Source organism: Amphibalanus amphitrite, unplaced genomic scaffold (assembly GCF_019059575.1).
Source record: "Amphibalanus amphitrite isolate SeventyFive unplaced genomic scaffold, NRLGWU_Aamphi_draft 000273F_arrow, whole genome shotgun sequence".
NCBI classification, from domain to species: Eukaryota; Metazoa; Arthropoda; class Thecostraca; order Balanomorpha; family Balanidae; genus Amphibalanus; species Amphibalanus amphitrite.
In genome coordinates this window covers 65,477-79,999 of record NW_024881768.1, presented here as the reverse complement: position 1 = coordinate 79,999, position 14,523 = coordinate 65,477, and the positions used below count along the sequence as shown (strand labels likewise).

General features: G+C 49.0%; 1 protein-coding gene across 1 annotated transcript in view; it reads right to left on the bottom strand.

Annotated features, from left to right (window-relative positions):
• Nucleotides 1–14,523, bottom strand: part of LOC122387091 (B-cell receptor CD22-like) — an 85,102-nt gene that overhangs the window by 6,470 nt on the left and 64,109 nt on the right. Inside the window, exon 11 of the mRNA XM_043376928.1 lies at nucleotides 4,554–4,763. Within this exon, the coding sequence (XP_043232863.1) occupies nucleotides 4,554–4,763 (210 nt within the window). The remainder of the gene's footprint in view (nucleotides 1–4,553; nucleotides 4,764–14,523) is intronic.

The window sequence follows — 14,523 nt, the reverse complement described above, 5'->3', positions numbered from 1 at the left end:
GTGGAGGACGGATGTTTATTGCATTTATCACGTGCTGCAATGATGAGTATTTTACTTATAGAATCTCAAACATTCCAAATTTCAACATATTGTTTTCGTTGAGCTTTGTCGGAATTGTAGTTTATACCAGGGTATATTGAATTAGGGGGTAGGACCAAGTTTAGTAGGCATGATCTCAGCAATTATCTTGTTTTATATGGCGGTTTTCATTATCACAATATTATTTTTAAAATCATGAAGTTTGTATATCTCGGTTTTACGAAAAATAGTAGGGCAACAAAGATAAATTTCGCGAAAAAATAATTTTAGTTGGAAACATCCATTCTGGTATGTAAAATTCAGTATGAAGCCCAGTATGGTGACCGTCTAGTGTGCTTCCAAAGCTGAGTACCTGATATCAACAGGAGTTGTTTACTATTTTGCCTTACGTTGCTAGGTGGTTGCTAGGGAGCTAAGGATACTCTCTTGCGTGATCATTTGCACTTATTTTTCCTCATTATATCGACATGTTGCTGTTTCTGAGACCTAACTCAAGTGCTAAGAAAAAAAGCAGTTTTCTTAAAATGTGTATTTAAGTGCCGTAGTATTAACACAGCTCTGCAATTCTGCTTAAAGGTAGTGTGCCACCTTTGAAAGATTTCCCATTTTATTTTTCCTAGGATAAGAAGCTTCTGTTTTTACCTAATATCGCAAAAAAAATCAAAAATGGGCCTGGAATAGTGCCTTTTTCGCCTAAAAGTTTTTCGGTTTTTAGATATGTATAACAACTGTAGTGGGCTCACCTGCAAACAGGCGTCGGGCAACAATCGCGAATGCGGCGCACTTGTGACAATAAGCAAAGGTCATTATAGTGTTACGACCATACGACGTACGGGAATGAGTTATCAGCTGTCTAATCGTAGACAACACAATGTCGAGCCTTAAACTGTAAGCCCGTATTGGTATTGTTTCTTTTATTTGGCTGTCGAACATTATTTATGGTTTGAAATATGATTTATGTAAAATAATTGATATGAAAAAGCCGTCTTATAAGTTATGACCCCATTTCACCACACGCAAGTGGCAGAAATGACAATGATCAGCTGACGCATTTTTATTGGCCGAAGTCAGAGCGCGCGGCCCGACGCACCACGCGTATTTGGAAATTCCGACCTCGACGAGCATCAGAAGCCACCTAACAGGCGTGTTCGAAACCGCAGGAGATGATGATGAACGGGTTTATCGAAACTTGATTGGATGAGCATATCGGTAATAGCGATTTCAGTGTGTGCATTTATTGTTCATAGTGGTGTGAAATGTGGTTGGGGTACGACCGACAACCCGTCGGGGCGAATTTCGCACTGGGGTACTCAAAATTTGAAGAATTTAAGACGTTTCCATGAGTTTTGAAGGTATGGATAAGTTCTAAAAATCCGGTTCTCCTTATCTGGGCCATTAACTCCATACGGTCCAAGAAAGCTGGCACACTACCTTTAAATATCTGCAAAATCCTGACTTCCCGGAAAATTGGTGGTGGTGATGGGGATCGAGCCCGTCGATGAAAAGTAAGTCAATATTCAAAGGCTTCAAAGCGTTATTTCTTGTTGTTCTGTGAAATAGCAATGTAAAGACCGATTATAGTGCCAGTGTTGAGCTTTCCAATGAAGCATTGCAATTAGTAGTAAGATTATTATCACCTAAGATATCTTCCATCAAATATTAGAATTCTACCATTGTCTTGCTGTAGAACAGGGTTACTTTCAGTCTCTTGGGAACACGATTTGCCGGTCTCAAATCGAAAAACACTTCAAAAAGCGGTAATAGACAATAAAATTTACCACCTGATAGCATCTCGGGTTTTTATATATCCTGTCTAGAATTTTCATAAATCAAACGTAAAAATGGCCAATTTCGTCAGATTCCGAATTTTTGCCATTGGGTCTAATGTAAAGCATGGCTACTTTCAGTCTCTTGGGAACACGATTTCTGTACCTCAGAATGAAAAACACTTCAAAAGTCGCAGATCGTAGACGATTTAATCTACAAGATAGCATCTCGCTTTTTTCTGTATCTGGTCATGTATCTTCATAAAACCTTCTCAAATATAGTCAATTTAGCATTGAAGTCTATGGATTTAGAATAATTTTCATATCCGACTACATAGATTTGGGCTACCATGTCTGTTGACCGGGGGCCGGTTTGTACATCTTAATACCAAGCTGGTTTAATGTGGATCATTGTAATATTATTTTTTTTTTCGCACTTTCGCACCGCATCGCACTGCGAGCTGCATGTGACGACAGCAAGAAGTCACTTGGCTTCATCGCGAGCTTTGGTGACTACATGCGTGCCGTTCTCGACAGCGGTGCTCCGATGACAAAGGACACTTGTATGGCGGTGTTTTATACCTCAAGGGGTCTTGTCGCCCTGGCACGGTACCTTCTGTCAACATAACCAGATCGGCTAGAGTACGTTCTCACGGGGAAAATTCAGTCGGATCAGATTGAAGGTCGTTTTGGGCACCTGAGGAAGCTCGCCGGTGGGAACTATTGGGCAAGCGTGCGCCAGTTCTGGGAAAATGAAGCCATCATCCGCACAACAGGGCTGGTTTGGTGGTCGGGCTTCAGCGTGGCCGAAATCGCTTCAAGAATGGACATTCCAAGACAGGAGAAAGGGGAGGAAGACAGCGAGACGGTACGCCATCTGTCAACACTGATCACAGCAAGCGACATCGAAGACGACCTCGATGACACAACCGAGGCTGCGCTCGGCTACATAGCCGGCTACCTCGCGCGCGCAGTCACCAAAGACAACAAGTGCGATTCCTGCGCAGATCTGCTGATCGACAGACGCTCTCCACCACTGGAGGTTCGCTTGGCGGACAACCTGGATCAGACGTCGTTGCTCAGCAATACTTTCATCGGCCTGTTAGATCGAGGGAAGCTGATACGACCCACTTCCACTGCAATCGACATCGCTTCCAGAATCTGCTGTGTTTGGAGGACTCTCGTCAAAGAGCAGAGCAGCAGGCAGCGTCTGTTCGGCAGCAACCTGCCGCGAGCAGTCTTCGTGAATGTGGTGAGTGAAGTCATCACATCGGCCGAGAACGTGACTGTCTCAGACATCAGCTGTGAAGGAGGCCACTGTCTTGCAACTGTAGTATCGCGTATGGCAGGCTCCCTATTCAATTTGTTCGCCAGCAACATGGTCAGGGACGCCAACAGCCGTCTACACGGAAAATGGAAGCGTTCCACAGACCCCGGCGCCAGTACCAGTAAGGAGAGATGCTCTAGGGAAGACCAGAAGCGCCGCAAGTTAAGTGGGAGTAAGAAGACTTAGGACCAGCTCGGCTCCACTGCATCTGCAGGCGCTGACTGACAGCGCTATCTAGTGGCCGATATTTAAGTTACCTTTGTGCACCGGCACAGTATGCCTTCAGGCGCTGACTCACAGTGCCATCTAGTGGCCAGTATGTACGTTACATTTTTGCGCCGGCACAGTATGGCTCAGCGCGACCCGGGTCAAACGTATATACGCCCGCCGCCAGTTCTCCGTGTTTTGTCCTGTTAGTTTCTGGAGCTGGAAGAGTGACATCGCAGGAGCGTCACAGTTCCAATAGTGTATCATTGTGATCTATTTATGTGATAATTGTGGCTTGCATTCATTGTATTACGATTCATTGTGATGTGCGAATTATCATAAACAAGCAACCACTATCTGCGAGTTTCCTTGTCAACGAAGATGGCAGAAGCGACAAAATGATGACTAATAGCAGACCATCACGTAGCACGCGCAGCACTCTCTCCACTGACCTCTAAGCTGCCAAATGAGCATCAGTAAGCAGGGCGAAGTTCAAGCGGTTATAACCATGGGATGGGATCAAATATGCGACCTGTTCATTATAACATATCCATTATGAAAGGCAATCAAATTTAACACATAAAACTCCATTGGTACCCTTATGGTAATCGGCGAAATTTCGTGTCCAGTCCAGATATGTAGTAGTCTATGGCTTGCCCAAACGGCAGCAGCGATATCTGGCCAGTGAGTCAGTACACGTATTGACCGTTTCGCTGGTAGTATCATCAGTTGGGCGGCGCTTCCGCGATGGCCGGGGCATAACTCAGAACTCATCCGGGAGTTGGCCGGCGAGCCGACAGCTCGTCTGTCATGGTCGAGCCGACCACCGACTGAAACGTGCAGATTGGTGCTGCTTGGGGCGGGGGAGCGGGGGGGGGAGGGGACACGAGTTCTGGTCTGGTGGGGAGGGGGGCATCGCCGAGTGTTAAATTACCTGGGAGACGGCGCTCACCTGACAGAGACGACTTAATCTGAGAGAAACGACGCTCACACGAAAGCGCAGTCTCTGTCATGTTGCAGAAATGGTGTCTATCACATGCGAACATTTTGCCTAGCAGAAACGGAATTCACAGCTCACCTAGGAAAGACGGTGCTCACAGGAAAGGGGCAAAGCTTGCCTTACAGCATTACAGCATCCTGCCTCACTTAGGAAAGACGGCACTATGCTGAAAGACTAGATCTTTCACCTCTCACCTCTAAAGACATCCACCCACCTGATAGTGACGGCACCACGTCTGGATTGTTTTCGTCGCACTCTGACAGACCGGCGGCCGACTTGGCCGGCGACTTGGCCGGTCTGCTGGAGCGGCGCCGGACCATCGCGATGACGGCCAGCACACAGGCCAGCACGGCCAGCGACGCGCCGGCGATGACGCCCACCAGAGGCGTCCAGTCGACCCCGGGACGGCGCTCCGCCATCGAGCCTGTGACGAGTGAGAGAGAATATGGTGAGAAAGGGGCGAGAGAGCATGACTGCGGTACTTGTGACGACAGGATGTGGCACAGGGCACTTGTGACGATATGAATAAGATGCCAGTGGTGTGAGGGCTGGGAAAGTGGGATCAACAGAGGGCAGACTGAAGTAATGTACGAATATATGGAAGTTCAGTTTGTGTTTTGTTGAGAGAGGACCTGTAACGCATGGTAAATTTATGCGACGTGGACCAATGAGCGGATGGTGTTAACATTTCATAGCTACATCTTATTTTGTCACGATACAGAGCGAAAGTCAGAGGGTTGCAGTATCCTCACTGTCAGTTTGCCATGCTATTACCCTTACATAACTTTGCGCTATATATAGTCTTCCACTCCTTTGCACAACTTATCGAATATACATTCAGCGAATGTCGTTTCGTAAGTATTGCTTCGTGTTTGTCTTCAGCAGTTTCTCATTACCTATAATTGCTCACATATTTAACCCCTTTCATCACGGCATTCTAGGAAAACAAACCCCGCAGTTATTTTCAAAATGCTCGTGCTGGCACTTGGCAGTAACTGCTAGGAAACATGCCACACTGCAATAGAATTGGTTCAACAACGTTAGAATAGAAAGGTTGATTGTTTTTGGGAGCTGAGGAATAAATCACTAATGTTTTCTGGTATAGCTGCTCGGTAGAGACTAAACCGGAAAGAGAACCAAATAGGGAGCTGACGTCATTCGTATTTGCGAGAAAACATTCATTTAGGTCCTGGATACCTAAATGTGCGGTGTATTTAGCCTGTGTGCACATTTAGTCATGGGCAACCTGGCGGTGGTGGATATCACTTTAAACACATCACACTAACGACTCTTTCTAAAAGCCGAGGCACAAGCCACGAACTAACAGTGCGCCATACTATTATTCGGCGTTATATCACTCACAGTCTGCCATTAGCCGACAGCCGGCCAGCCGTAATCACCCCAATCAACATGCCAGTAAATCAAAGCCGCGTCGAGCCCACATCAATTTTCTGTAGTGGTAAGCAGACACTCTGATATGAGAGCTAAATCGGCAGCATGAGTGAGCGTTGATCGTTTGCTTTCCGTCCAAGGCTCTTGTCTGCAGGGGCGTTCCACGACAAATCGACAAGTGCCCTGCACCCTCATATTTTATTTTTCGCTTAAAATTGGTCTAATGGGTTGTGATGGGCGGGGAAGCCAGCTGTGACAAGGATTTTTTTCTTCGAACAACGGTTTCCGAGATATAGCCTCGGGCAATTCCTGGAGGTCGCGCTGCAGCCCTATGTTTGGCGGCCTATAACTAAAAAAACTATTGGTTTTCTACGATAAAAACTTTATATGGTTCAACTCACAATCAGCCAACAAACATTTTGGCTATCTCGGATTTTCAATTTTTGAAAATTTCGATCACGTGACCTTTTGACCTATTTTTTGAAGAGTGACCTTGATATTTTCCCCACTGAAAGTTGCAATTTTGTCTGATGACGATTAAAGCCTTATCAATTGTCATTCATATGCGAAAATAAAAAAGTGGATATCGCCCTGCGTTGACCTCAGGTCAGGTCATTTTTATGACCTGTCCATTATTACGAGCGGGAGCGACAGCGAGATCTCGAGAATAAAGCAAGATATCGACAAGCGGTAAACGGTGCAGGGTACACACGGATAAGGTCTATAATTTTTACGGAGGTCATTTTCAGGTCAGGTCAAAGATGACGTCACAGGAGCAAAAAGGAAGTCAAAATTGCGGCACTACATATATATGAAATTTTTCTCGAATAACTTTCAAGGTATCCCAGCTGGGAACAAACTAATATCACCATCGTGATCCTCTCGTCGATCCGCATCGAAACATATGTATGTTGACCTCGAAAGGTCGAAATGTCAAAAGTTGACCTTAGGTCACGTGACCTAAGATCAACTTTTGACCTTTCGACCTTTCGAGGTCAACATACATATCTTTCGATGCGGATCGACGAGAGGATCACGATGGTGCTATTAGTTTGTTCCTAGCTGGGATACCTTGAAAGTTATTCGAGAAAAACTTCATATGTATGTAGTGCCGCAATTTCGACTTCCTTTTTGCTCCTGTGACGTCATCTTTGACCTGACCTGAAAATGACCTCAGGAAAAATTATAGACCTTATCCGTGTGTACCCTGCACCGTTTGCCGTTTGTCGCTATCTTGCTTTATTCTTGAGATCTCGCTGTCGCTCCCGCTCGTCACGTGACCTAAGGTCAACTTTTGACCTTTCGACCTTTCGAGGTCAACATACATATGTTTCGATGCGGATCGACGAGAGGATCACGATGGTGCTATTGGTTTGTTCCTAGCTGGGATACCTTGAAAGTTATTCGAGAAAAACTTCATATATATGTAGTGCCGCAATTTTGACTTCCTTTTTGCTCCTGTGACGTCATCTTTGACCTGACCTGAAAATGACCTCAGTAAAAATTATAGACCTTATCCGTTTGTACCCTGCAACGTTTACCGCTTGTCGCTATCTTGCTTTATTCTCGAGATCTGACTGTCGCTCCCGCTCGTAATAATGGGCAGGTCATAAAAATGACCTGACCTGAGGTCAACGCCGGGCGATATCCACTTTTTTATTTTCGCATATGAACGACAATCGATAAGGCTTTAATCGTCATCAGACAAAATTGCAACTTTCAGTGGGGAAAATATCAAGGTCACTTTTTGAAAAATAGGTCAAAAGGTCATTTTCAAAAAATGAAAATCCGAGATAGCCAAAATGTTTGTTGTCTGATTGTGAGTTGAACCATATAAAGTTTTTATCGTAGAAAACCAATAGTTTTTTAGTTATAGGCCGCCAAACATAGGGCTGCAGCGCGACCTCCAGGAATTGCCCGAGGCTATATCTCGGAAACCGTTGTTCGGAGAAAAAAATCCTTGCCACAGCTGGCTTCCCCGCCCATCCCAGCCAGCCTTCCCAAATGGGGCCCATATGGGCTGAAAGTGGGGCATCTGGGCTTAAGTGGGCATGGGCTACATGTGGGCTATTATCTGGGCTAAATCTGGGTCCCATATGGGCTGAGCCCCAGCAAACATGCCCACATGGGTACCATCACAGTGTATATAAATACAGTGGCGGCAAATGCGCTTGGTCACGTGACCAAATCTGCACGTGCGGTTGTGGCGAGGGCACTTCCCGAAACTCTGGTGCCAACGGCCTCGCGGCGCCCATAGAGAATACATGGGACCTTTTCTTTTCAGACCTATCGTGTCTAGACCAAGCCATTTAGTGCAAGGATACGACTGGTTTGAGATTCAGTAGTCTTTTGGCTACAAGTTGGCATAAGAAACGTATTTTTATCGGCAAAATTCGCAAAGTACCAGACCAGGTGGTTTTCCGATACCCTGCACGCCTCCTTACCCCCGGCGGCCGACCGGAGGAGTCAGTAGCGCTCCACTCACGACTTTTGGCGATAGCTCAAAACACCTTACAGCTAGAGGGCTGCTATTTGGCACACCTTATCTTTGCTTCCATACGCATCTTTGGAAACCAATTGCATTTCCGTCTCAGGTCAGGTCACTGACTTATGACGTCACACGTGAACCTCTGCAATAGTCCCAAAATACCGAAACTTCGCAATGCCCTCGGTGCCAGAGGAGCTGTTACAGCCAGATGATACTTACAGGACCTAGTATCCTCTAGGAGTCTCAAAACTTGTATATCTCGGATTTCTCCTAGAGGTCACATGAGGTAAGGCCGATCGCGCGACGTCACCATTACAAGTCAATGGGGAAAATATGGAATGGAAACTGTAATTTTGACGCCGAGAATGATCTAAACCTAGCTCAAGCACATGGAATCGCAATTTCATGCAATTCTTGCAATGTCCAATGCTTCACTTTTGCATCTTTAACCTAGCGTGACGTCATTCATGACGTCACAAATGTCACAAGTTTTTTCGTCAATAACTCCTGATAAAATTGAGCTGGCAAGTCGGAAAAGTCGCCAATAGACTCGGGAAGACCTACCGAATCGAATGATATGCGATATAGCCTCCTCCGACCAAGTTCGTGACCTGAGTGCCTCTGACCTGGCTTTGATCCGATGTGAACACCTTATGTTGACCCCACCCGAACAAAAGTGTGCCATTTTGACGCACCGGAGCATGACAAACATGATGGTACTAAAATCGCGACTCTGCGCCGTTTTTTTCCTCGGGGCACTTGACCTGACCCTCAGAGGCCATCAGTTGACCTGAGACTTTTAACCCTCGCACGACCAGGCCATTTCTCATAACACGAACGACCAGGGGGGGGGTTGTTACGACCCCCCCCCCTGGCGTTTCGAAACGGAAGGTCGTAGAGCTTAGCGGAAAAAACCAACGGATTGCTCTCAACGAGATCTCGCGATTGGTGGTATGTTTTTTGGTCCTAGGTCAACATTTGACCTACTTTTGACCGGTCAAAGGTCAAATTTTCGGAAAAATAGACTTTTTTCAACTTTCGGCGGCGATTGCGGCAAAACGGTGGGAGATATCGACTTGAAATCTTCACTATCGTGTTCCTTGATCAATTCTCTATCGTTTGGTATGTATTTCGTTTCCCTAGCTCTAAAAATGGCGCGTTGGGAGCGCCGGAAGTCGGCAAGGTCACAGTCGGCGGCAGAAATTCGAAAAATCAAAATTTAAATTTTTGAAATCTGATTGTATTTTTGGATTTGGGAGGTCCATTTGCTCCCTATAGAAGCTAATATTGCTGCATATTCCCATTGAGGTGACAAGAATTAGCAAAATAGTGGTTCGGGCGCTTTTCAAAAATGGTACCGGACGCTGTTCCTCTTGTGACGTCATAGCTCCGTGACCTGACCTGACCCGGTCAAATTTCTTATACCATATGACAGCCAATACTTGCCCCAACATGCATGGGAAGTTTCATCACGATCCATCAACCGATGTCCGTACCACCGGCAGGAAACCTCGGGCGTTGGCACTCAGTTTGTGAAAATCCGGCCGGAGGCTGTACCTCTTATGACGTCATAACTCCGTGACCTGACATGACCCGATCAATTTTTTTTCGGCAAAAGATGCGCAAAGGTTGCCCCAGAGGGTATTGAAAATTTCAGTCCGCTACGACAAGCCGTTTAGCGTGCACTTCGAAAAAACCTCAGGGGGGGTTGATACAACCCCCCCCCCCTAGGCGTTCTAGGGTTAAACCGTGCATCAATCGCTGTGTCCCCGGTCCCGTAACGGCACACATGCTCGTTTTTCCCGCGAGGCTAGCTCAATTAAGGCGAGGGAGTCGTACCCGCCCACTCTCGCGGCTGGGGCGTAGGTATGTAAAAAAAAACTAAGAAGTCTGGTGATGATTGATGCAAGATTCTTACAGATAATGGTAGATGAAGGTAGGGCATCAGTTATTAAAGATAGGTAAAAAACAAATTTGCAGCCCTCAGTAGCATTGATTTATGCATTAAGAGTTATAGAACCATAGGCGGCGGAACGGGGAGGGCACCGGGGCACCGTGCCCCCTTCATTTTGGCATTTTAACATTAGGCCTATGGGCGTTGCATGGAAAGAATCGGACCGAAAGTCGGCAGTGCCCCCCCCCCCCTTAATTGAAGGTGTTCCGCCGCTACTGTATAGAACGACTGTAAGCTGCAGGCTCTGCTTTTCAGTTTCTACCTATGCCTGCAAACACAATAAAATCAATGGAAGAGTAATAATAGATTAATTGCATTTTATTGATGCTATTATATTGCTATTCAAGTATCAATGGTAACTATGTCACCGATGATTCAATATTATTTGCACGGTATCATTTACCACCACACGCCTAAATATTTAGTATCTAAAATAATGCAGTAAAATAAGCTGCGCCACGTCTGTCGACAAAATCTGGTGCCAACTCAAGGTCACACGGAAAATGTGGTCACGTGACCAATGTCCGGCAGCTGGGTACCATATGGGGTGAACATGGGCCAGATGGGCCCACGTGGGACATGGGCTACAGATGGGCTACCCACATGGGCCCCATATGGGATAAAAATGGGCCAGGTGGGCAAAACGCATGTGGGCTGGAGATGGGCATCCCATGTGGGTCCCATATGGGGTGAACATGAGCCAGATGGGCCCACGTTGGACATGGGCTACAGATGGGCTACCCATATGGGCCCCATAGGGGATAAAAATGGGCCAGGTGGGCCAAACGCATGTGGGCTGGAGATGGGCATCCCATGTGGGTCCCATATGGGGTGAACATGGGCCAGATGGGCTCACGTGGGACATGGGCTACAGATGGGCAACCCATATGGGCCCCATATGGGATAAAAATGGGCCAGGTGGGCCAAACGCATGTGGGCTGGAGATGGGCATCCCATGTGGGTCCCATATGGGGTAAACATGGGCCAGATGGGCCCAGTGGGATGCATGGGCTACAGATGGGCTACCCATATGGGCCCCATGTGAGATAAAAATGGGCCAGGTGGGCCAAACGCATGTGGGCTGGAGATGGGCATCCCATGTGGGTCCCATATGGGCCCACGTGGGACATGGGCTATAGATGGGCTACCCATATGGGCCCCATAAGGGATAAAAATGAGCCAGGTGGGCCAAACGCATGTGGGCTGGAGATGGGCGTCCCATGTGGGTCCCATATGCGGTGAACATGGGCCAGATGGGCCCACGTGGGACATGGGCTACAGATGGGCTACCCATATGGGCCCCATATGGGATAAAAATGGGCCAGGTGGGCCAAACGCATGTGGGCTGGAGATGGGCATCCCATGTGGGTCCCATATGGGGTGAACATGGGCCAGATGGGCTCACGTGGGACATGGGCTACAGATGGGCTACCCATATGGGCCCCATATGGGATAAAAATGGGCCAGGTGGGCCAAACGCATGTGGGCTGGAGATGGGCATCCCATGTGGGTCCCATATGGGGTAAACATGGGCAAGATGGGCCCAGTGGGACATGGGCTACAGATGGGCTACCCATATGGGCCCCATATGAGATAAAAATGGGCCAGGTGGGCCAAACGCATGTGGGCTGGAGATGGGCATTCCATGTGGGTCCCAGATGGGCCCACGTGGGACATGGGCTACAGATGGGCTACCCATATGGGCCCCATAAGGGATAAAAATGAGCCAGGTGGGCCAAACGCATGTGGGCTGGAGATGGGCATCCCATGTGGGTCCCATATGCGGTGAACATGGGCCAGATGGGCCCACGTGGGAGTTGGGACATGGGCTACAGATGGGCTATCCATATGGCCCCATATGGGATAAAACTGGGCCAGGTGGGCCAAACGCATGTGGGCTGGAGGTGGGCATCCCATGTGGGTCCCATATGGGGTGAGACTGAACATGGGCCAGATGGGCTCACGTGGGACATGGGCTACAGATGGGCTACCCATATCCCAGCAAACATGTCCACATGGGTCCCATATGGGGTGAACATGGGCCAGATGGGCCCACGTGGGACATGGGCTACAGATGGGCTACCCATATGGGCCCCATATGGGATAAAATGGGCCAGATGGGCCAAACGCATGTGGGCTGGAGATGGGCATCCCATGTGGGTCCCATATGGGGTGAACATGGGCCAGATGGGCCCACGTGGGACATGGGCTACAGATGGGCTACCCATATGGGTCCCATGTGGGCGCCGCGTGGGTCCCATATGGGGCCTACGTGGGCTGGCCCATATGGGTCCCACGTGTCACCCACTGCCATTCCCATGTGGGGCCCATATGGAAGAGGTGGGGGGCCCATGTGGGCCCCATATGGGAACCATGTGGGCATGTTTGCTGGGATGGGCCCCATATGGGATAAAAATGGGCCAGGTGGGCCAAACGCATGTGGGCTGGAGATGGGCATCCCATGTGGGTCCCATATGGGGTAAACATGGGCCAGATGGGCCCAGTGGGACATGGGCTACAAATGGGCTACCCATATGGGTCCCATACGGGATAAAAACGGGCCAGGTGGGCCAATCGCATGTGGGCTGGAGATGGATATCCCATGTGGGTCCCATATGGGGTAAACATGGGCCAAATGGGCTCACGTGGGACATGAGCTACAGATGGGCTACCCATATGGGCCCCATATGGGATAAAAATGGGCCTGGTGGGCCAAACGCATGTGGGCTGGAGATGGGCATCCCATGTGGGTCCCATATGGGGTGAACATGGGCCAGATGGGCCCACGTGGGACATGGGCTACAGATGGGCTACCCATATGGGCCCCATATGGGAAAAATGGGCCAGGTGGGCCAAACGCATGTGGGCTGGAGATGGGCATCCCATGTGGGTCCCATATGGATCACCCATGTAGGCCCCATTTAAGTTACTCCAAGAGCATAAAAGCAAAAAAGGTGACTGTTGTTCATGTGAATTTTGGACTCCAAGTACATCAAGTTCATGCATGATGCCATATGGGGTCAATGTAGGCTGGCCCATATGGGTCCCTGATGTGGGGGTCACGTGGGTCTCATATGGGGCCTACGTGGGCTTGCCCATATGGGTCCCATGTGTCACCCACTGCTATTCCCATGTGGGGCCCATATGGAAGAGGTGGGGGGCCATGTGGGCCCCATATGGGAACCATGTGGGCATGTTTGCTGGGATATGGACATTTCCTTTACTACAAAATGTTGGTATCTGACCCGACACCTATCTGGGCTGGATGCGGGCAGCATGTGGGCAAACTGGACATCAACAAGCTGGGCACACCCAGCCGGGGCCCACATGGGGCCCGGCCGCCCACATGGACAAAATTTACTACAAAACTTTGTTAACTGACCCGACACCTAGGTATCTGGGCTGGATGCGGGCAGCATGTGGGCAAACTGGACACCAACACGCTGGGCACACCCAGCCGGGGCCCACATGGGGCCCAGCCGCCCACATGGGCAAAATTTACTACAAAACTTTGTTAACTGACCCGACACCTATCTGGGCTGGATGCGGGCAGCATGTGGGCAGACTGGGCACCAACAAGCTGGGCACACCCATCCGGGGCCCACATGGGCAAAAGTTACTACAAAACTAATTGTTAACTGACCCGACACCTACACCAATCTGCAATAAACATTTCCTTTTGATTACAAAATTTTGTTAACTGACCCGGCACCTATCTGGGCTGGATGCGGGCAGCATGTGGGCGAACTGGGCACCAACAAGCTGGGCACACCCATCCGGGGCCCACATGGGGCCCAAATGGGCAAACTTTACTACACTTTGTTAACTGACCCGACACCTATCTGGGCTGGATGCGGGCAGCATGTGGGCAGACTGGGCACCAACAAGCTGGGCACACCCATCCGGGGCCCACATGGGGCCCAAATGGGCAAACCTTACTACAAAACTTTGTTAACTGACCCGACACCTATCTGGGCTGGATGCGGGCAGCATGTGGGCAGACTGGGCACCAACAAACTGGGCACACCCATCCGGGGCCCACGTGGGGCCCAAATGGGCAAACCCCAGCCAGCATGCCCATGTGGGCCCCACATGGGCAGTTGATGGGCATGGTGGGCTAGGTGGGCCATGGGCTAGAGATGGGCAAATATGTGGGCTGCATGTGGGCCCCACATGGGCTGCCCACATATTTTTTGGCAGGCATAATGCTTGATAATGAGATTGCTTGCACATGTACGAGGGCATATCCAGGAATTTTGGTGAACACAGGCATTCACGCGGTGTTCCTGTATGGTGGGCTTAACATGGGCACTGCGTGGGCAGCCCATGTAGTGGGGTGTAGGTGGGTTG